Source organism: Loxodonta africana, chromosome 4 (genome assembly GCF_030014295.1).
Source record: "Loxodonta africana isolate mLoxAfr1 chromosome 4, mLoxAfr1.hap2, whole genome shotgun sequence".
NCBI classification, from domain to species: Eukaryota; Metazoa; Chordata; class Mammalia; order Proboscidea; family Elephantidae; genus Loxodonta; species Loxodonta africana.
Genome location: NC_087345.1, coordinates 71,684,479 through 71,708,207, shown reverse-complemented (window position 1 = coordinate 71,708,207; position 23,729 = coordinate 71,684,479). Strand labels below are relative to the sequence as shown.

The following is a 23,729-nucleotide window of genomic DNA, read 5'->3' as shown; positions in this document are numbered from 1 at the left end:
CATAGCAACCCTACAAGACCGAATACAAGTGCTCCATAGGGTTTCCAAGGAGTGGCTGGTAGATTCAACCTGCCAACCTTTTGGTTAGCAGCTGATCTCTTAACCATGGCACCACCAGGGTACTAACGATCATTAGTTGTGAATATAGTTTACTCCTATGCCCAGAAGAAGAGGGGGGTTAAACTAGACCCTTTCTCCTTGCTGCCCTGACATTTCAGTCTCCACAAAATGAGACTCCAGGGTCTGGTGAAGGCAATTTCAGAATGGAATTACAAAGTAAGAGAGACAAAGGTTAAATTTTTCTCTATCTTGGATTTTCCCTTTCATCACCCAAGGAAAGTCCCCAAGAATCTTAAGCTTTCAGATTCATCTCCTTGTTTGACTCTTTCAACCATAATATTCCTCTGCTAAAAGGGGCCTCCTAATTTCAACCTTTCTTCCTCCATGCTCATACCGTACACTGTCCAGTCAAGTGAGGCAACAGGCTTGGACTGCATGGAGTACATAGGGAAAAGCGTCACAGTCTGTTGCATGTATGCGTGTAGGTGGAAGATGGGTGAAGTGACTGTGGACTCTCCAGTTCATACTTCCTACTCAATATTTTCTCCAGTGGAAACTGAAGGCCAGTGGTTCCTTTCCTGATTATCCTGTACATTAGACATGCACACAAACACATATACATAAGGATTGTATACCAACCTGTGCCCTTTTCTCTTTTACCTAAAGTGATGATCTTCTACAGGGCAAGCATGTTCCTACCTTTTGCGGGGCCTTTTCTCCTACTGTTCCTCTTCTCCCAGATCTCTGTATGGCTTGCTTAATTCCTCGGTCTTTACCTAAAACACACTTCCTTAGTGAGTCCTACCTGACCACACTGTCTAAAATTGCAGTCTACCCCTCCAACAACATTTTTCGCCACCTTCCCTGCCTTATTTCTCTTTTTAGTAGTTATACCTGTCTAAACAGGTAGTCCCCAACTTATGATGTGGTTCCGTTCCAAAGACTCTGTCTTACGTCAGTTTTGATGTAAGTCAAATAACCTCATTTTTTTTTAGTTGTCATTATTTTTGCCTTTTATTATCAGTATCTTTATAAATCCAGCAGCATTTTGAATAGTAAATCATAAAACTGAATGTCTGTGAGTGAACATCTGAGAATAACATCAGCAAATTATGTGCTGCAACATATTACTAAAAATAAGATGTACAAGAAAAAAAAAAAACAGACTGTGGTAAGTGCTGTTTGCCATAACTTGAATAAGTCATAAGTTGGGGACTACCTGTATTTAACATCAAAACGGACTGATTTATATTATTTATTGTCCACCTGGAGCTCTGGTGGCGAAGTGGTTAAGAGTCTGGCTGCTAACCAAGGTCGGCAGTTTGAATCCACCAGCTGTTCCTCGGAAATCCCAAGGGGCAGTCCTACTCTGTCCTGTAAATTTGCTATGAGTCAGAATGGCAATGGGTTTGGTTTTGGGACTGTCCATCTAGCACATAGTAAGCATTCAGTAAATACTCATTTGAACACAAAGATTATTTTCCTTTGTTGAAAATATTTTAAAAGTTGCATCTTATATTTTGATTGCAATTCTAAAAGCAGTTTCCACAAAATAGTTTGAATTACTCAAATATATGTGTAGGTTTCTCATATGATAACTTTTAAAACATATTTAAAAACATAATTACTACTAGTATCCTTGAGTATAAATACAAAAAGTAATTTTGAAGAAACTATGTGTTGAAAGGATAACTATATCTGAACAGACTTCCTTAAAAGGAGCTTATGAATACAAATGTAGGACTCTGAGCTATGAAGAGAAACTATGAATCATTTCAGACAGAGGAAATCATATCAGATAAAACTTAAAGGCAAAGAGTAAGTTTATGGTGATTGACAGTTGATAAGCAATGATAATAGTTAATAATATCAGTACTGTAATGATACTAAGGACTAATCATGTGCTAGCATGGGCTAAGTGCTAGGTACCATGTGTGGTAGTACATTTATTTTTCCCATTATACAGAAAGAATATCAAGGCTTAGTAAATCATGTCACTTGCCTATTGTGCCACAGCTTTAATCCAGAGGCCACGCTGGAATCCAGGTCTCTCTGATGCCAAAGCCCAAGTCCCTGACTCCTGAGTAGAGCTGCATCTTCCATGAGGGTTAGGCTCTAACAGCAGATTGCAGGGTGAAAGTTGCTGTTGTTGGGAGCCGACAAGTTGATTCAAAGCTAGGCGGAAGTAAAACTGATTGCAAATTCTATATGGAGGCACTGTTAAAGTCCTAAATTTTGGGGTGCTTGATGGTGAAGACTGCTAGCCCAGACTTACCATCAATAACTTACTGCTTTTGTTAATTTGTAGCCTTTATACAGACTTAATCTTGTAACTAAAGAAATGTTTTCTTTGAAACCAAACTAAGAATGTTGTCAGCTTGTTACCAAGGAGCCTTGATACAAAGTGTCTCTAACCTCTAAGTTTCCAGAAAGGAATATATTGCAAGCCACCCAGCAACCAAAAAAAAAAAAAAAAAAAGCCTGTGCAGTCACTCAATAGTAACTAATCAACAAAGACTCTTTAAACCAATCACGTTAAGAGATCTGCTTCAAGGTGTCCCACCTTCCACCAACTTACCTCACCAAACACCAATCAGAATATTGTAACCTAAGTTCCTGGTGTAACCCTTTAACTATCCCCAAGTAATTGTTGCTCTCCTAGGCTCTGACTTTCACTTTGTGGGAGTAAGTGTATCCCCAGCTGGAGCTGCCTTTTTTCTCAATGAGTCTCTTGGTTTTATTTCAAATAGAGTTACGCTACGACAGACACCACTTGGGAGAGCAACATAGCCCCACACAGCCAGAGTTTCCTCTACTACTGGATCAGGTTGCAGCCATTCTGGGTAAATGACAGATGAAGGATCTGGCTTGCAGTTAGTGGCACTTTGTGTGAAAAATACACACCTTTAAACACTGGAAATGCACACAGTGGGGCTAGATGCTCTTAGTACAAGAAGCACTGAGGGAAGAGGAAAATCAAATCTCCCATCAGAATTTCCTGTAGCATTTACAATGTTAATTCTCTCTTTCTCATTCTGTGTATGTGTAGTTGAGTTTGCATATACTACTCTATATCATAAAACCTTGCCAAAAACCAAGCAGCTTTGTGGCCTAGAGTTGTTGAAAATTCCATGGCTCGGGTCAGGTGCATCTTAGTCCTCAAGGTGACATCTTTGTTTTTTTTTGTTTTTTTTTTAACACTTTAAAGAGGTCTAGATGACTTTTTTTTTTTTTTTTTTAGATGACTAGGAGCTGGAAAGGTGTCATGGCAGGAGAAATCCTTTTTCAGAATCTGAGAGGGGCTGTCTGGTTTCTCCCTTAGCCAGTCAGCATTGGTTTCATTTCCCTCATGTTGTTGAGACAGTTCGTCCCAATCCTTTTCCCAACCCAGCACATTGAGGCATAAGGCATGCTTCCATCAGTAAAAAAACAGCATTCTCAGCAGGGGTGGGTTTGAGCGTGGTTTGAAAAACCTCTCTCTGGAGAGTCTGTTACATCTCCCTAAGAAACATTACCCTCATTCTCCTACTGATTCTTGGTTTAGAACAATGGCAACCGGTAAGTATTAACCAAATTTAAATACTAACTTAGGGTGTCTTACCTTGGCTGGGGGCTTTTGAACAGTATCCAGTCCTAATTGTCCACTCTTTTATCTGTAGTTGGTATCCTCACAAGATGTTCATTGGGGTATGTGGAGTAAAGGCTGCCCCAAAGATTTGTGCATTGGCTAAGGGGATTTTATTATAGAGCTGAGAATAGTATCTCAGCGAGGCGATAGCTTGAATGCTTGTTATGTATACAGACTCCTTTTAAAACAGACTGCCCAATCATAGGCCGCCGAAAAGGTAGCAGCATAGGCTGTTTCTTTTGTATAGTTAGCCATGCCCTGTGTAATGCGACCCTTCCATCCTAGCCACAGCTAAAGAACTAGGAGAGAGTTCCTGGCCCAGAAGTATCCAATCTATAGGCTGCTCAGTGGCTTATGTGATCGACTTGTACAAGAACTTCCTCCCAGAGGGATGATGCTTATAGAATCAGACTCTCCTCCCTGGGACATTTGATTATGAGGTATGTGGAGTGAGCTGGCAGCTGGTAGTTGGAGCAGAAGTGGAAAGACAGGCAGGAGAGACAAAGGGAGTTGCTGAGGCATATTAATGGCAGAATATGAGAACAGACATCAGCAAACATGAGATTTTCAGGGACTAAGTACTAAAATTCTTGTCATTAGAGCTGTGGTTGTGCAACTAGAGTAATTGCTATGTTTTGCAGACATTCCATGAGGAGCTGCTGCAGTGATATGCTGGAGCTGGCTCTTACCAGCCCTGAAAGATGGTTGTGTGCATCTCTTCCCAACTCTGTCTTCAGAGACATCTGGTTGGTGGGAGTGTTGACGCCACATAAATTAGTAAGTCCTGCAAATCAGGGTTCCCCCCTCCAGATCTGGTTATTAAACATTTACCACACCACTGGCTTGGGGGAGGGATGTTGTTACAGATTGAATTGTGTGCCCCAGAAATATGTGGTTAATTCCTAACCTCTACGCCTGTGGTTATAATCCCATTTGGGAATGGGGTTGTCTTATGTTAATGAGGCAGGTTTAGTGTAGGGTGTATCTTGAGTCAATCTCTTTTGAGATACAAAAGAGATTAAACAAGCAAGCTAAGATGCAGAGATAGGGGAAGAGAGATGCCAAGCCGCATGAAGATTGCCCAGGAGCAGAAGCTCAGAAAAGACAAGGACTTTTTTCCAGAGCTAACAGAAAGAGAAGGACTTCTCCTAGAGCCAATGTTCTGGACTTGGACTTCTAACGTTCTAAACTATGAGAAAATAAATTTCTGTTTGTTGAAGCCATCCACGTGTGGTATTTTCTGTTATAGCAGCACTAGATAACTAAGACACATGGTATACATGAAGCAGGGGCCAAAGCTACCACCTCTCGACCCTTTGCCTTAAAAACAAATAATTTTTAAGGCAATATATTAGCATGATTGTTATTAACACTGTAATAGAAAAGACATTAGAGAAAGCAGAGTGAAATACATGATTAAAAAAATCAGTGGTAAGACTATAAAACTTGCAGGAATGTGATCAGAGGGTGGTACCTTTCCTGTTCGGCACCTCCACAGGGATAGCCTCCACCCTCAGGCCCACAAGGGGTGACCTGACAAGCCGGTTAAGCCTCTGGTCTTATTTCCACATGTATCCTTTACCCCTAATACTTGAGGTAACCTGAGTGCACACCTGTTACATAAAACCACAAGAGCCCAGTGAATACAGTTGTTGAATGCCTTTTTTCTTTTTAATGTAGAGAAAATAGGGCAGATCAGTATAGCAAAAAGAGTACATATGGACTTTGGAATAAGTTTTGAATTCCAATACTACTTAACTCATGGTAGTTTAATATAACTTATCTATGCCTCAGTCTCCTTAGCTGTAAAATAGGGATAAAAATAATAAGCTCAGAGACATTTGTAAGGGTTAAATGAGATACAGTATGTTTACCACGCACTCAGTAACTTTAGTTCTTTTCTCCCCTCTTGAACATACATATTGAAGCTTTTAGAACAGCTGCTGGTATTACTGACAGTAAAGTCAGCCAAGTCAACCCAATGAATTAAATCTCCACTTACATTAACATGAATTAGTTTGTAATGACATTTCATCTTTATAATTTTAAGTTTTTGTACTTAAGTTCATTTGACTAAAATATTTCAAATATAACCATAATTACTACAATCCTTTGAAACCAGCGTTTCTCAGATGACTATGCTCGTTTTGTTTTTAACCACACATTTACACTATGGGCAAAGAATATGCTAGGTGTTGTGGGGGAAGTAAGAAACACAGATGCTTATATAATACAAAGTTAAAAAACGGAAAAGGGAGGGAATACTTAAAGAGTTTCTGGAGCATTCCCTCCCAACCACACAGCTTCTGAGTAACTAATTGAATATTAATGTTATATGTCTTTTAAATCCCTTATTTACTGTATCACAATTTATTTACTGTTCATTTATCCAGGTCCTCTGCCCTCAGCCCCATTATCACTGACAGAATATTAAGTGTGAAATCTGCTCATTTGTCAGGCATAATTCATGAGATGTGGTATTTTTAGTACCAGATGTTTTGAGGGGAGCCATTTACAAATGGACTGGTTTTTGGCTTTTGGGCTTTAATGCTACGCCAGAATTGAATTTGTTTTGAAATAAAGTTTCTGATTTTCAAATACAGTACTTTCAGACAAATAGTGTGATGTACAAATTACCATCAGTTTAGTTCATTTTAGAATAATCCACACTCTAAATCTGTTTGACATTCATCCCTTAAATATTTTACTTCAATAAATCATTTTTGTAGTATCTTAGAATGTTCAGAAGTAATTATATAACATCCTACATCTCCAGGGCCTGTTCCATTAATTTGAGTAAAAAAAGTAAATTATAGTAATTAGGACATAATTATGTTGTCTGAAAAACTAAGGGTCATTTGGACTCGATTACCCGAGGAGTTATCAGTGCCAAAGAAAAGTCAGGGAACTACTTGGCTTGGGCCTGTAATTAAACATCTGGGCCTGACATTTTTTGTCTTCAGAGAGAGCACCTTTTGACTAAACTTCAACTTTTGCACTTTAAACAAGCTACCATAAATATGAAGCTAGTGTGGGGAATGAATGGAGGTTGGAGGTGGAAAGACCCGTCTAAACATCTGCATTTAACTAGTGTGAACACCATACATGGTGTTCAAAAATAAGTTTGGAAAGAACCCCTTTGTAATTTTGGCTAAGATAAACAAATAAATAAATACACACACACACACACGCATGTAACACCCTCCTCCCCTCCCCCGCACCTGGTGTAGACGGCCCACTAGACCTGGAATGCAGGGAGGTGGTACTATGTATTATAATGCCTGCTAGTTACCTATACAATGGCTCATGCGACTCTGTGTATGACCTGACAGTGCTGCTCCATCCTCACTCTCCCACATTACGGAAATATTAGCCAGAACTTTTTATCACTTCGCCACGAAAGCTCTCGAGAGATTAGAGGCAGCACAAGTCTCTTCCCACGGTCCCTGTCTGGCTGTCCGGTCCTCTCATGATGGGACCTACCCCTTCAGGGGTCTCAGGTGGGTCTGTGGGTGGGATGCTGGGCTCTGCTCTCGCGTCTCATCGTTGGAAAGGGTTGCCCCACGGCAGCGGGATTCCGTCTCTAGATCGCGCTCGGCGCGCGGTCAACAGCTTTAGCGTTGCTGTTCACGACGAGGAAGAGGACGAGGAAGGAGTTGGCGGCCGCCGAGGCCCGGGCAGTGGGCCGCGTCCGCGGCCGACGCGCTCCCCGGTCCTCCCTCGCTCGTCTCCTATGCTCATATTTGGACTCGGCTGCCCGTGCCCAGGAATTTCCCGTCATGCCTCCCGCCGCCCCGTCCGTCGCCCGGAGCCGGGGAGGGAGGAGGGAGGGAGGGAAGCTCGGACAGCGGCGGCGGCGGTGGCAGCGGCTGGGTCTCCCGGGTCTTTCCATGAGCCAGCAGCCGACCCTGCCGCGCCCCATCTCGCTCTGCCTCTGCCTCTGCCTGTTCGCGGCGCTCGGAGCCGCGCAGTCGGGTAAGTTCGGGCTTCCTCCCCGCATCGCCTCACCGCTCCCACCCCTACACTGCCAAGTTGGGGGTGTGGGCGGGAGTGTGACCCCGACCCAGGGTCCCCTCCGAGCTCCGCCTGAGTCCCCCTGCCTCCTGGGGGGACACTCCCTTTCCCGAGCCGAGGAGCGGCGCACAGGGGTTGCACCCTGCACCGGGCGGTGAGGGGCCGAGGCGAAGGAGGTCAGGGCTGGCTTCGACCCCGCCGACGGGAGGCGTCTGGCCGCCTCGCTGACACCTTATCCGGTCTCCGGAACGAACCTGAGCCGGCGGGAGGCGCTCGCCCGGCTCGGGCCCCAGGGGGAGGGGCCTGGCGCGGCAGCCCACGGGAGGCAGGGGAGGGGGCGCCGCCCGGCTCGGGAGGGCGCGGGCCCACGGCAGGGGGCCGCCCCGGAGCCGCCTGCTCCGCGCCAGCCAGCCTTGCTAGGGTTGCTGCTCAAGTAACGGGCCCGGGGCGTGGGAGTGCGCCGGCCAGGCCCGCACCTCTGGCGGCGCGTCCCGGAGGGGCGTGGGGCGCCGAGCGGCCAGGGGCCAGCGCCGCGCGCGACGGGGAGGGGCGCACTCAGGCTCGGCCGGCTCACCGGGCCGCCCTCGCGTCTCCGGCGCCGCTGGCTCAGGCCCCCCCCCCCCGCCCCCCGCACGGTTGGCATTTAATAGGCCACAATCGAACAACCCCCAAGCTTGCCAGGTACTAATTTTGTGTTGGTTTTAAGCAGAAAAAGGCATTCAAGTCCGTTTTGAAAGAGTTTCACACGGGACTATTTCAAGTCAAACTGTTTGAAGGAAAGGTGCTATTCCTGCCCTTATTTAGTTTAGGACTCTTACGCGATTAAGTGGTAGTTCTGCAGTCACAACTGTATAATCTTTAAAGATTGTTTTTTCACAATCATGTGAGGAATTTTTTAAATATGGGATTATTATAAAAGTAATTACTTGAAAGTGCAAATGTAAGGTTTAAGATAAATGTGAAATTGCATGAACCTTTATGTTTTTTTTTAATATTTTTTTTATGTTTGTGATGTATCTAGTCATCAGAGTTTTGGGTTCGTAATTTTATCAGAAAAGGAAGAACAGAAATTATAATTCCTCAGTTTTGAGATTATTTCTGAGATTTTAGTTTGCTTTTGTTTTGCCACTAATAAACTATCAAAATAAAATTTGTTAACGAACCCGTAACCCGTTGCAGTCAAGTGGATTCCGACTTACAGAGTACAACTGCCCCATAGGGGTTTCCAAAGAGCCCTGGTGAATTCAAACTGCGGACCTTTGGGTTAGCAGCCATAGCTCTTAACCACTACACCTCCAGGGTTTCCTGGTTAACAATTAGGATTTATAAAACACTTGAAAACTGATCTATTAAATGTAGATTATATTCAGCCCTCTCTCGTGTATCTCTTCATATTTTCATTTGCTGCATTGGTGGCAAAGTAGATTTTAAAAGATAGTTTGTATGTAAAAAACTCTTCAGGATTCAGGTAATTCATAAAATCATCAATTCAGATTAATGGCAGTTTTCTTTTTAAACAATATTTAACTTTATTAAAGGTGTGGTTTATAAGTATTAATTTAAGCAGTGATATTTGTTTCACGTATGATTCTGAGTAATTTTGTTTTTGAAGAAGGCGTACATTTTTTTGGAACATTTTATCATGCCTTGGGTGAAAGTTTCCGGAGCATATTTGTTTCCCGTTCAACAGTTTATACACATTTTGTTTTGTGACATTAGTTGCAATCCCCTCAACATGACAGCACTCTACCCACTTCCTCCCTGGGTTCCCCATTTCCATTCGCCCAGCTTTCCTTCTTGCCTTCTGAACTTTGTTTTTTGGCAAATGCTGCCCTTTTGGTCTTGTATGGTTGATTGTTCAGAGGAGCACATTCCTTATGGGTGTTACTGTTCCCTTTATAGGCCTGTCTATTGTTTGGCTGAAAGGTGATCTCCGGGAGTGGGTTTAGTTCCAGGTTTGAAGGGTGTCTAAGGGCCACAGTCTTGGGGGTTCCACCAATCTCTCTCAGACCAGTAAGTCTGGTCTTTTTTTTTTTTTTTTGAATTTTAGTTTCATTTTACATCTTTCCCCACTTGGTCCAGAACTTAGCTATTGTGATCCCTCTCAGAGTGTTCGGTAGTGGTAGCCAGGCACCATCTAGTTCTTCTGGTCCCAGGCTAATGAAGGCTGTGGTTCGTGTGGTCCATTAGTCCTTTGGACTAATTGTTTCCTTGAGTCTTTAATTTTCTTCACTCTTCTTTGTTCTGGACGGGAAGAGACCAATAGTTGTATCTTAGGTGGGTGCTCGAAAGCTTGTAAGACCCCAGTTGCTGCTCATCAAAGTAGGATGTAGAACCTTATCTTTATGGACTAGTTATGCCAATCCAATTGACTTAATGTTCCCCGAGACTATGTCCCTAACCCCTCAAGCCCAGTGACTCAGTTCCTCGAGGTGTTTGGTTATGGCTAAGAAGTTTTCATAATTTTGCCCTATGTGCTCTACTGTATACATGGATATGTTTGCAGTAAGTACCAATACGTATAAATATTCTCTGCCAAACCTACATATGCTTGTGGGTGTACTCTCACACACCATTCAAGACCTGTTCAGCTTACATATATACCTATGAATCCACTTGTAAATTATTGTTTGTTATTACAGGATTGTGTTCGTAATCATATTTACCATTGTTGCCTTTTACTCTCGTGTACTTCCCAGTGCCTTCCTTTGCCTTGGTCATGTTGTGCTGACATCCCCCTTATTATATATTGCCTAAGCATTCAGATGCTAACCAAAAAGTCAGCAGTTCAAATCCATCAGTTGCTCCTTGGAAACCCTATGGGATGGTTCTACTCTGTCCTTCTTATAGGGTTGCTATAGTTGGACTTGACTTGATGGCAGTGGATTTTTTTTTCCGCCCAAATTAATATGTATCTACTATCTACTTAGTGACTTTCCCTCCCTCCCCCTCCCATCCCTGGTGACCATCAAAGAGTGCTTCTTTCTGTGTGTAAACCTTTTCTTGACTTTTTATGATAGTGGTCTTGTATAGTATTTGTCCTTTTGTGATTGACTTATTTCACTCAGTGTAATGTCCTCCAGGTTACTCCATGTTGTGAGATGTTTCGTGGATTCATCGTTATTCTAATGTTGCATAGTATTCCATTGTGTGTATGTACCATAGTTTGTTTCCCATTCATCCATTATGGGAGCTTAGGTTCCTTCCATCCTTTTGCTATTGTGAATAATTCTTCAATGAACATGGGTGTGTGTATATCTATCTGTGTCATGGCTCTTATTTCTCTGGGATATGCATCTAGTAGTTGGATTGCTGGATGATATAAAAAAAAACCCGAGCCCGTTGCCGTCGAGTCGATTCCGACTCATAGCAACCCTATAGGACATAGTAGAACTGCCCTATCCAGTTTCCAAGGAACGCCTGGTGGATTCGAACTATTTCTACATTTTAAGGAAATGCCATACCATTTTCCATTGTTTTACAATCCCACCAGCAGTGTATGAGTGTTCCAATCTCCCCATGCCATCGCCAGCATTTGTTGTGTTCTGTTTTTTCTTTTTCTTTTTAATCATTACCATTATTGCTGGGGTGAGGTGATATCTCATTGTTGTTTTGATTTGCATCTTTGTAATGGCTAATGATTGTGAGCCTCTCTTCACGTATTTGGTAGCTGCCTGAATGTCTTCTTTGGTGAAGAAGTATCTCTTCATGTCCTTTGCCCATTTTTTAATTGAATTGTCTTTTTTTGTTGCGGTGTTGAAGATTTTTTATAAATTTTAGAGATTAGTCCTTTGTCAGATATGTCATTGCCAAAATTTTCTTTCCAGGATTAAGTTCTCTTTTTACTTTTTTGGAGAAGTCTTTTGATGAACATAAGTGTTTAACTTTTAGGAGGTCCCAGTTGTCTAGTTTATCTTCTGCTGTTTGTTCATTTTTAGTTATATTTGGCATAATCTATTTATGCCATAAATTAGGGTTTCCTAGGTTTGCCCTTGTTTTTTATTCCATGATCTTTATAATTTCAGGTTTTGCATTTAGGCCTTTGATCCATCTTGGGTTAGTTTTTGTATTTGGTGTGAGGTATGGATCCCGTTTTTCATTTTTCTGCAAATGAATATTCAGTTTTGCCAGCACCATTTGTTAAACAGACTATCTCTTCCTCCTTTAATGGATTTCGGCCCTTTGTGAAAGATCTCTTGTCCATAGGTGGATGGATTTACTTCTGGATTCTCAACTCTGTTCCATTGGCCCATTTGTCATTGTACCAGTACTAGGCTGTTTGGACTACAGTGGCTGTATAGTAGGTTCTGAGATCGGCAAGTGTGAGGCCTCTTACTTTGTTCTTTTTCAGTAGCGCTTTGCTTATTCGGGATCTCTTTCCAGATAAAGTTGGTGATTGTTTTTTTTTATCTCTTTAAAGAATGTTGATGGAATCTGGATCAGAATTGCATTATATCTATAGATTTCTTTGGGTAGTACCGACATTTTCACGGTGTTAAATCTTATCAGTGAACATGGTATGTGCTTCCACTTATGTAGGTTTCTTGCAGCAGTGTTTTGTAGTTTTCTTTGTGTAAGACTTTTACATCCCTGGTCAGGTTTATTCCTAAGTATTTTATCTTTTGGGTGGCTGTTATATGTGGTATTGTTTTCCTAATTTACTTTTCAGTTCTTTTTGTTAGTGTAGAGGAATCTGACTGATTTTTGTGTGTTGATATTGTACCCTGCCACTTTACTGAATCCTTCTATTAGTTGCAGTAGCTTTCTTGTAGCATCTTTGGGATTTTCTATGTACGGGATCATATTATCTGCAAATAGGGATAGTTTTACTTGTTCCTTATCGATTTTATTTCCCTTTCTACCTTATTGCTCTGGCTATGACTTCCAGTACAATATTGAATAAGAGTGGTTATAAAGGGCTTTCTTGTCTGGCTCCCATTCTCAAGGGGAATGCTTTCAGTCTCACTCCGTTGAAAATAATGTTGGCTTTTGGTTTTGTGTATACACTCTTAATTATGCTGAGAAATTTCCCTTCTATTCTTATTTGGCTGAGAGTTTTTTTTTTAAACCAGGAAGGGGTGTTAGAATTTACCAAATGCCTTTTCTGCGTCAGTTGATAAGATCATGTGGTTCTTTTCCTTAGTTTTATTTATGTGGTGGATTATGCTGACTGATTTTCTAATGTTGAACCATTCTTGCATACCTGGTATGAATCCTACTTGGTCATGGTATACTATTTTTTTAATATGGTGTTGGATTCTGTTGACTAGGATTTTTTTTTTTTTTATATATTGACTTTTATTGAGCTTCAAGTGAACGTTTACAAATCAAGTCAGTCTGCCACATATAAGTTAATATACATCTTACTCCTTACTCCCACTTGCTCTCCCCCTAATGAGTCAGCCCTTCCAGTCTCTGCTTCCGTGAAAACTTTGCCAGCCTCCAACTTTCTCTATCCTCCCATCCCCCCTCCAGACAGGAGATGCCAACACAGTCTCAAGTGTCCACCTGATATAATTAGCTCACTCTTCATCAGCATCTCTCTCCCACCCACTGTCCAGTCCCTTTCATGTCTGATGAGTTGTCTTCGGGCTGGTTCCTGTCCTGTGCCAACAGAAGGTTTGGGGACCATGACCGCCGGGATTCTTCTAGTCACAGCCAGACCCTTAAGTATGGTCTTTTTATGAGAATTTGGGGTCTGCATCCCACTGATCTCCTGCTCCCTCAGGGGTTCTCTGTTGTGCTCCCTGTGAGGGCCTGTTGACTAGGATTTTGTTGCTTCTGTATTCATAAGGGATATTCATCTATAATTTTCTTTTTTTAGTGGTGTCTTTGCCTGTCTTTGGTATCAGGGTTGTGCTTGCTTCCTAGAAGGAATTTGGGAGTATTCTGTTATTTTCCATGTTCTGGAATAGTTTGAGTAGAACTAGTGTCAGATCTTTTCTGAATATCTGGTAGAATTCTCTGGTGAAGCTATCTGGGCCAGGGTTTTTTTGTTGTTGTTGTTGAGATTTTCTTTCTTTCTTTTTTCTTTTAATGACCTCTTCAGTTTTTTCTTTTGTTATGGGTCTGTTTACATTTTCTACCTCAGTTTGAGTTAGTTTAGATAGCTAGTGTGTTTCTAGAAATTTGTCCATTTCCTCTAGGTTTTCAAATTTGTTGGAGTACATTTCTTCATAGTATTGTATTATTATCCTTTTTATTTCAGTTGGTTCTGTTGTACCATCACCCATCTCATTTCTTATTTGTGTTATTTGCATCTTCTCCTTCTTTTCCTTTGTCACTTTGGTCACTGGTTTGTCAATTTTATTAATCCGTTCAAAGAACCAGCTTCTCGTCTCGATTCTTTCTATTGTTTTTCAGTTTTCTCTATCATATATTTCTGCTCTAATCTTTATTATTTCCCTTCCTCTGATGACTGTGGGCTTTTTGCTGTTCTTTTTCTGTTTGCTAGAGTTATAGGGTTAAGGTACAGATTTTGACTCTTTCTTTTTTTTTTGATGTGTGCATTTATTGAGCTCTGAGCACTGCTTTTGCAGCATCCGAAAGGTTTTGGTATGTTGTGTTTTCATTCTCCTTTGATTCTAGGAATTTTTTTTTTTTTTTTTGCTTTTTCTTTCTTCTGTTACTCAGTGGTTTTTAAGCAGGGTGTCATTCAATGTCCATGTATTTAATTTTTTTTCCTTATTCTTCCTGTCATTGATTTCCAGTTTTATAGCACTGTGATACAAAAAGCTGTTTTGTATTATTTTGATGGTTTTGAATTTATTGAGGCTTGCTTTGTGCCCTAACATATGGTCTATTCTGGTGAATGATCCATGTGCGCTGGAAAAGAATATGTACTTTGTAGTTGTTAAGTGGAGTGTTCCGTGTGTCTCTGAGATTAAATTGGTTGATTGTGTTGTTTAGATCTTCTGTATCTTTGTTGACTTTCTAATTGTTCTGTCCTTTATCAAAAGTGATGTGTTAAAGTCTATAATTATTGTGGAGTTGTCTATTTTTCTTTTCAATTCTGTTAAAGTTTGTTTTATGTATTTAGTTAACTCTTTCATTGGGTGCGTAGATATTTATTATAGTTACGTACTCTTGTTGGATTGACCCTTTAATCATTATATAATGCCCTTCCTTGTCTTTTATGCTTTTTTTTTTTTTTCTTTAAAGTCTATTATCAGAGATTAATATTGCCGTACCTGCTCTTTTTTGGTTGCCATTTGCTTGATATATTTTTTTCTATCCTATGATTTTTAGCTTGTTTTTATACTTGCATTTAAGGTGTGTCTCTTTTAGGCAACATATTGGTGGGTCACGTTTTCTTATTCATTCTGCCATTCTTTGTCTTTTGACTGTTGCATTTAATCCATTTATATTCAGTGTAAATACTGCTAGGTATGAATTAACTGCTGTCATTTTTTTGTGCTTTTTTTGTGGTGCTTATAATTTCTTTATTTTGTATACATTTCAGTGCTGAGTTCTTTTTGTTTATGGATTTTCTTTTCATTTCCTTTGTTGCTGTTGACTTTCTTCTTTTTTATTTTAGCGAGGAGGTTTATTAATTTTCTTTGTGGTTACCCTGAAATTTGCTTTTATCTTCCTGAGTTTAAAACAGTCTGCTCTATCTTGATATTGCTTTGACTTCCTCTCCATATGGAAGTTCTGTAACTACACCATTTATTCCCTCTTTTTGTTTTGAAGTTATTGTCATTTACAGATTGATGTCCTTGGTTCCTTATTTTCAGTCTTGTAGCTTTATTTTATTTTTCAAAATTTTTTATCTGGGTTGGTTTCTGGGTGATGTTGTCATGTGTCTTAATCTTTGATTGTTGTCTGATGTTGTTGGTTCTCTGTGCAAAGGACTCCTTTTAGTATTTCTCATAAGGTTGATCTGGTTTTGACAAATTCCCTTAACTTCTGTTTACCTGGAAATGTCCTGATTTCACCCTCATGTTTAAGGGAAAATTTTGCTGAGTATATAATTCTTGGTTCACAATTTTTTTTTTTCTTTCAGGGTTTTAATATATGTCATCCCATTGCACTCTTGCCTGCAGAGTTTCTGCAGAGAAATGAGAGCTTAGTCATATTGGTTCCACTTTGTAGGTAACATTTTGTTTTTCCCAAGCTGCTCTCAGGATTCTTTGTCTTTGGTTTTGGAAAGTTTGATTATAATATGTCTAGCTGATTTTCTTTTGAAGTCTATCCTATTTGGGATTTGTTAAGCTTCTTGGATGGATATCTTCTCTTTCATATTAGGGAAATTTTCTGCCAGCAAATCTTTGAAAAATTTCTCTGTGCTTTTTTTTTTTGTCTTGTCCTGTTCTAGAATTCCAATCACACATTAATTATTCCTTTTGATAGTGTCCCATATAACTCTTAGGCTTTCTTCATTTTTTCTGATTGTTCTTCTGACAGATTGGTATCAATGGATTTGTTCTCTGTTTCGCTGATTGTGTCTTCCATTGATTCAATTCCACTTCTTTGTCCTTCCATTACATTATCTATTTCTGAAATTTTAATGTTGATCTTCTGGATTACTAGTTGCTGTTTTTGTATGCTTTCTAATTGTCTGTGTATTTTGTCATTTTGTACTTGTTTCCCTGAATTCTTCTAGAGTTTTGTCTGTGTTTTCCTTGATCTCTTGGATGGCCCTATATATAAGTCTTTTGAATTCCTTAGCAAGTAGTTCCATTACCATTTCTTCCTCACAGAGGTTTCCTGGTTCTTTATTTTGGTCACTTGCTGGTGCCATCTTGTCCCGCTTCTTTAGGTGATTTGGTATTATCTGTTATTTCTGAGGCATTAAGGTATTATTATATTTATTTATTTATTGTATATTTGTTTGCTGCTTCCTCATTTTTTGTTAGGTTTGCTTTAATATGTCCGGGCAGGCGAGACATGCGTGCTACTCTGATTGCTAGTCTGGCTGCACTGCAGCACTTGCCACCTGTCTCCAGGTGGGAGGGGTAGTGGTTGGGTGTGTGAGCATGGGTTTCTGTGTGCTAGTCTTGCTGGGTGGTTAAGAGTGGGTTGGGCAGGCATTGACTGCTGTCTGTTGTTTGTCCAGTGGTGCAGGAGTAAGCGGTGGCACTCTCCAAGTAGGTGGGGCAGCAGGTGTGGTGGGTGTGGCTTGCTGGTGGGGGTGCAGTCGCCACCTGCCACTGGATGGGGTGATGAGTGGTGGGTGGGTGCATGCGTGGTTGTCCTTCCACTGCCTTTCGTACGGTGAGGGGGGAGGGCATGGCAGGCAGGCCTGTGCTTGGTTGTTGCCCCTGATGGGTAGGTGGTGGGTTGGGCGAGTGGTGGGCAGGTGGGTGCATGGTTGCACCTCCTTTGCCTCTTGCTGGATGTGGGGAGGAGGGAGGGAGCGATGAGCGAGTGTGCACTCCTGCTGCCTCTTGGTGGGTGAGAAGAGGGGTAGGGAGCTCAGCTGGGTTGGTGGGCGGGAGAGGAGAGGTGAGTGGCTCTTGGTTGTGTTGGGGTGTCCTGCTACTGCTAGGCTGATTCTGTGGGTGGGAGGTGTGGGGCAAGTGCTGACACTGTGCCTGATTGGCCTGCCACCTCTAGGCAGGGTTGGTAGGTGGGAGGGGCAGGGTGAGTGGCCATTGCCACACCGGAGTGGCCTGCCATTCCTAGACAGGGTTGTCGGGTGGGGGGGTGGGATGGTGGTCAGGGTAGGGGGGAGGGTGGTAGTAGGGGCTAGGTGGTGGGAAAAAGGGGAAGCTCATACCTTGGTCCCCAGCAATTAGGGCGGCAGTGATGCAGGGCTTGTGCCGCTACCTGTCAGGAGGGTGGGGGGAGAAGGAGCATGTTCCTCTGGTCACCAACTGAGAGTGCCTGGGCTCTTCCTGTTGGCTGCAGCCAGCAGTCAGGACCTTATTTCACTCTGGGTATGTCTACACAGTTCCTCTGTGTCCTGCTGGGAGTTCTGTGAAGTTGGTTTCTGTGCTCCTCACCCGGGATTTCTATTATCCTTGCCTCAAGATGGCCATGCTGTGCTGGGCCAGCTGGCAGGGCCCCACTGCTCTGTCCGTTTTCAGTCACTTCCTTCTTCCAGTTAGTGTTTGATCTAGTTCTTTATCCTTTCATTTGATGCCCAGGGTTCCAGGATTGTCTTCTGTATCTGTTTCACTTGGTTTTTTGGGTCTTTGCTGTAGAGAAATGGCGTGGTGTGTTTGACTAAGCCGCCATTTTGGTCAGTGTCCAAGACCTACTTTTTATGGGCTCATATATTTAGGAGTAACTTTAATAGCACTTCTTGGGAAATACAACAAGTTCTAACTTCAGATTTTACCAATGGAGTTCTAAAAAATACTGTGCTGAACCATAAAGAGTGGATTGTACTGCCAGGGAATATATATAGGCCTTTTTTCCCCCCTCAGTGATGTTGACTTACCTAAGACTTGTGGTAAAGACCAAAATCCACTGTACTGTGGCCTCTTGCCAGTAATTTTGAATAGCAACTTTATATTTAGACCCTTTAAGCATTTATTCTTTTAATTTTAGTCCCAGCTGACACATCAGTCTAGTTTCTGGTGACTTTTTTTAGGGCCCTTATGTGAATGTCTGGAATTTTTTTATATTAAATAAGTAGTTCTGTGCCATTTAGAATTTTGTCACACTGCCTAACCTGCCTGACTGCCAAGGTTGCAAGCATACAACATCATTTAGGTTTTGCATCAGCACAGGATTTTTATCTTTTTTCTTTTTGCTTTTAAAGGAGCTTTTTCCAATATCTTAACTAAAATTTTAACCCATTAGGTCAGAAATCCTTACTGTTTTGTTAAAATCAAATAACGAGAATATCCAAAGAATATTATGACAATAGGATTCATAGATTTTTTTCTGATACATTTGTCATTTATTAATTGAAAATAAATTTTTAACCATTAAAGAGTTATTTTAGGAAATAATGCTTTTGGCTCTATCCTAATTTCTTTATAGTCCTTTTGATTTTATCCTCACCTGTGTTGTGTGTTATAGTTAGGGAGTTGGTTGATGATTTTGGTTCAGATATATATCTTCCTTCTCTGTAAAATGACAGAACTGTGCATTGTTTCCGTGTCCTTTCTAACTCCAGGATTTCATAATATGGTTTTTATTTATATAATCCTGCCACACACTACATCCAGTTGTGACTCCTGATTGTCAACCTCTGACTTGCTGTGCATGTTAAACTGGTGTACTTGTAGTCAGAACTAGCATCAGTGTCCCAGGTATAAAGATCCTCACTTTTCACACATTCTGAAACATAAATTTTATGGCATCCTGCTTGCCTCTACTGCCTCCTTTGTTAGACACTGGAGCTAAGTCATACTGCTCTTTTTTCTCAGTCCTTGATTATTTTCCAAGTTTTACAGGCTTTTCCATCAGTATTCTAATTCCCTGTGTGAGAATCAAATGTACAGAGTGATAGACTGTTTTCCTGTAGACTGAGATAACACAGGGAAAGAGAGAATAGCAAGCTCATGTGGAAGGGAATCAATTTTTGTTGAGCACCCACTATTTACCAGATATAGAGAGGGCAGGCATAGAAAAAAAAATGCAGCATATATGAAGTGAAATAGTGGAAAGATAAAGTATAAAGATGGAAAATTAAGTTTGGCGTAGAACATAGAAGGCTTCTGATAGTAGGCTGGGGAATTTGGACCATGTTAGTAAGCTCTGAGAAGCCACTGAAGTTTTTTTGGTCCTTGAAATATTATAATCAGAGTTGAATTATAAGATATATTATCTAATAGTTTAGAGGATGAATTTAATTGGGGAAAAAAAAAAAGCATTGGGCCAATAAGAAAGTATTGTTTAAGAGTTTCTGTAAGGGAAAGAAACCTGAGCTAAGGTAGTGTCAGTGGGATTGGAGAGGTTTTGCTAATGTGGATTGGACAGAAATAAATAATTAATGGAATATGGGGAGAGAGGGGGGTGAGTTAAAGGTGACTGTAGGATGTCAAGTTTGGGAGATTGAGAGAATATGAACTCAGAGCAGGTGTTATGGATTGAACTGTGTCCTCCCAAAATGTCTATCACCTTGGCTAGGCCATGATTCCCAGTAATGTGTGGTTGTCTACTATTCTGTGATCTGATGTGATTATTCTATGTGTTGTAAATCCTAACCTCTATAATGTTAATGAGGCAGGATTAGAGGCAGCTGTGTTAATAAGGCAGGACTCAATTCCAGAATTAGGTTGTATTTTGAGTTAAACAATTTTGAGATATAAAAAAGAGAATCAAGCAGAAAGGAGAGGGAACTCATTCCACCAAGAAAGAAGTGTTGGGAGTGGAGTGTGTCCTTTGGACCTGGGGTCTCTGTGCTAGGAAGCTCCTAGACCAGCAGGAGATTGATGACAAGGACCTTCCCCCAGAGATGACAAAAAAAGAAAGCATTTCCTGGGAACGGGTACCCTGAATTCAGACTTCTAGCCTCCTAGACCATGAGAGAATAAATTTCTCTTTGTTAAAGCCATCCACTTATGGTATTTCTGTTATAGCGGCACTAGGTAACTGAGACATCAGGTTAGTGGGTAGAGTTAAAAAAAAGTTTTGCCTTAGAGCTATGAGTTTAAGGTATTGATAGGACTTTCATGTGGAGATGTGTGATAGATTCAGAAATATGAGACTGAAACTGAGAACAGGGCTGGAGATAAAACATGTATGAATAAGTAAGGTAAAAATAAAGGCTTAAAGGAAGCTCAGGGGAAGAAGAGAGCATTTGTTGACTGGAGAAAGAGGAAAAGCAAAAGAAAAGCATCGTAATGAAGATAAAATTTGATCTGGCTTTGAAAGATGCCCAGTCAGTACATGGCATTCTGTCCATGAGCTTTCCTAGTTCAGGGGATTTTACCTTTACTAACATTTATGTGAGAAACATTGAACAAAGGACACCGCAGCCAGAGTGACCTTTCTAAACTGCAGAATTGTTGCCGCTACTTCCTTGCTTAACCTCCCTCAGTGGATTTTCATATTTCTTAAGATAAAGGACTAGCTCCTTAAATGTCTTGTAGAGAGCCTTAATCATCAAAACTTGTTTTCCTCTGTACTCTGGACTTCCTACAAGTTGTTCAGTTGGCCCTGAACACATTCTGTCTCAGTCTCCTCCCACGTCCTCCCTTCACCTTCCCCAAGAATGAATAGAATGTGAAGAAGATGTGATTTCCACCAGATAGGGTACTCTTTGGCCTTTTTTTTTTTTTCCTTTCTCTTTATGGGCACATTTTATGCCATAGTTAGATTCTTATCCATAAAATAATTATTGACAGTTTCCTAATCTATAATAAATAGAATGATTTGTAATAAGTCATGTCCCTCCCTTTTTCTTACAGAATGCCTTGCTTCCCTTATTTCTTCAAGGGTCACCCACAAGGTTCCTATACTCTTGAGTCTACTGCCTTGGCCAACTGCATATGACTTCTGACACTGGGCCATGGTTAACAGCATTGTTACATGACATTTGTATGACTGGGTTTCCTAACTGCCCCTCATATAACTTTATGACGTACAAATTGTGATGATAAGGAAACTTCAGGACAATTTTTTGATATTTGGCTTCCTGAAGGAAAGCTGAGTGAATTTACTTCATGAGAGTGTTTATTTAATCCTATGTAGAGTTTTATAAACACGGAGATGAGTATGGGTGAAACAGAAAGAATGCTGGTATAGGAAGTATGTTCTTAGGGCCTAGCTTCAGGACCAACCAGTATGTCTTCATTCTAAGTTTCTAAATATAGTACATTGTTCATAATATTCATCTAAAGTGACACATTTATGTATAGCATACAGTGTTAAGAAGGAGCCTAGTGGAGCAGTGGTTATAGCACCCGGCTGCTAACCAAAAGGTTGATGGTTTGAACCCACCAGCTGCCCCACGGGAGAAAGATGTGGCAGTCTGCTTCAGTGAAGACTACCCAGAAAATCCCAAACCCACTGCCGAAGACTTTACAGCCTTGGAAACACTATGGGGCAGTTCTACCCTGTCCTATAGGGTTGCTATGAGTCGGAATCAACTCAACGGCAATGTACAGTATTAAGAGTAATTTCTCCCTCTTTCAATTAAAAAATTGGGAACTCTCCCATGTGCTAGTAGTTGTACTTTTGATAGCTGTTGGCTGAGAAAATACATAATAACACAAAACCGCTATAAAACTTTGAAATGAGCTTTTTTTAAAAAAAAAAAAAAGTTTTCGTATGTTTGGAAAATACACAGATGTGGAAATTACGACTTATAGGGTCTGTAGGCAGCACTTGATTTCTTGCTTTATGGATATTCTCAGGGAGGTTCTTGCCTCAATTTTCAGCCGCTCAGTGTTGTCTCATATTAGATTGTGGGCAAGACTTTTATTTGAAGATTTGGACCTTAGCTGAAATTTTAGGGTGACAGGAAAACTCCTTCTTAACTTCCTCTTACAATAGCAAATGCCTGGCTTATGCCAGGCAATGATAATGCTGGTTAAATAAGGCAAGGGTTAAAAGTCAAATATGTATACTTTTTAAAAGAATATGAATACTTAAAAAAAAACTGCATTTTCAAGTGTATGAGTATGATTTTTAGGGCTATAATGCTATTTCTAAGAAGGAATTTAGTAGATGATATACATACATATACATACCTACAACAGCCTCTGTTGTGGTCATCACATAATTATCTTCTATCGCTATAAATTATACAACAGATGTTTATGGTTCCTTGAGTCAATTATCTTATTTAAAGGCTTAAGTAAATAAACAGACAAATAAATAAATAAATCCATCCCTCAGTACATATGTTAAACCTAAGGCAATATTGAAAATAAGCCTGTGGTACGTGTTAGAGCCTATAAAAAATCAGCACAGCCCTTGCATGAATCAGAGAGCCCTAAATTTTACATTCTTTCTTTCATTTCTCTTTTTTTTTTTTTACTGTGTTTTGCTGCCAGAGAATCTGGGTTTGGTTGGGGTAGGGTGACAACTATAGTGCCTGTTATAAACCAGAAAACCAAACCAGTTGCCATTGAATTGATCAGTGCCTTTTATTATAGGTAGATACCTATTTTTTTTTAGATTAGATATGCACTTATAGTACTTGTTTCTGACTTCTTGATGTGTGAATATGCTATCTAGTCAGATAGGCATGAGAGGAGGGGAGGAGGATGAATTGGGAGTGGAAGATGTTTACCTACATGCAGAGTCGGTTGAAAAATTGTAGACTTGGTATATTTTCATCCTTGGGTATGTGTACATGTTGCCAGGGATGCAGTAAGATGAAAGATGATGGTTGTTATAAGTTGAATTGTGTTTCCCCAAAATGTGTGTCAACTTGGCTAGGACATGGTTCCCAGTATTGTGTGATTGTCCACCATTTTGTGGTCTGATGTGATTTTCCTATGTGTTGTAAATCCTACCTCTATGATGTTAATGAGGCAGGATTAGAGGCAGTTGTATTAATGAGGCAGAACTCAGACTACAAGATTAGGTTTTGTCTTACGTCAGTCTCTTTTGAGATATAAAAGAGAAAAGCAAGCAGAGAGACAGGGCACCTTTTACCACCAAGAAAGTAGAGCCAGGAGTGTGCGTCCTTTGGACCCAGGGTCCCTGTGCTGAGAAGCTCCTACAGCAGGGGAAGATTGATGACAATGGCCTTCCCCCAGAGCTGACAGAAAGAGAAAGGCTTCCCCTGGAGCTGGCACACTGAATTTGGACTTCCAGCCTCTTAGACTATGTGAGAATACATTTCTCTTTGTTAAAGCCATCCACTTGTGGTGTTTCTGTTACAGCAGCACTAGATAATTAAGACAATGGTGAACTGGAAGACTGGGTTTTCCTAGTCCTGTTCTTGCTAAGTCATTTAAACTATGTGTGCCTCAGTTTTCATGTAAAATGAATGTATTGAACTGAATGATACCTGGTGTTGCTTTTGCTTTAAGATTCTGTAATGTATGTGTTGTCTAAACATCTCTAAGTAGCTTGCATAATTTTTAATGGAAATAATATGATTAATAAATTATGCAAAGTTAAAGTTGGCTATTTTGTGGAACTAAATATGTCATTTTGTGTCTAAGATCTT

The 23,729-nt window shown here is 40.7% G+C and overlaps 1 protein-coding gene across 3 annotated transcripts in view; it reads left to right on the top strand.

Annotated features, from left to right (window-relative positions):
* Positions 1–7,076: 7,076 nt before the first annotated feature.
* MSRB3 (methionine sulfoxide reductase B3) overlaps positions 7,077–23,729 on the top strand; it is a 185,476-nt gene continuing 168,823 nt past the window's right edge. The window contains exon 1 of one of the 3 annotated variants that reach the window (XM_023558490.2): positions 7,077–7,188. In XM_023558490.2, coding sequence (XP_023414258.1) covers positions 7,158–7,188 — 31 coding nt within the window. In that variant the 5' untranslated portion in view covers positions 7,077–7,157. Of the gene's footprint in view, positions 7,189–7,549; positions 7,664–23,729 lie in introns of those variants that run through there. The other 2 variants (XM_010598549.3, XM_003405181.4) reach the window with 2 other exon arrangements.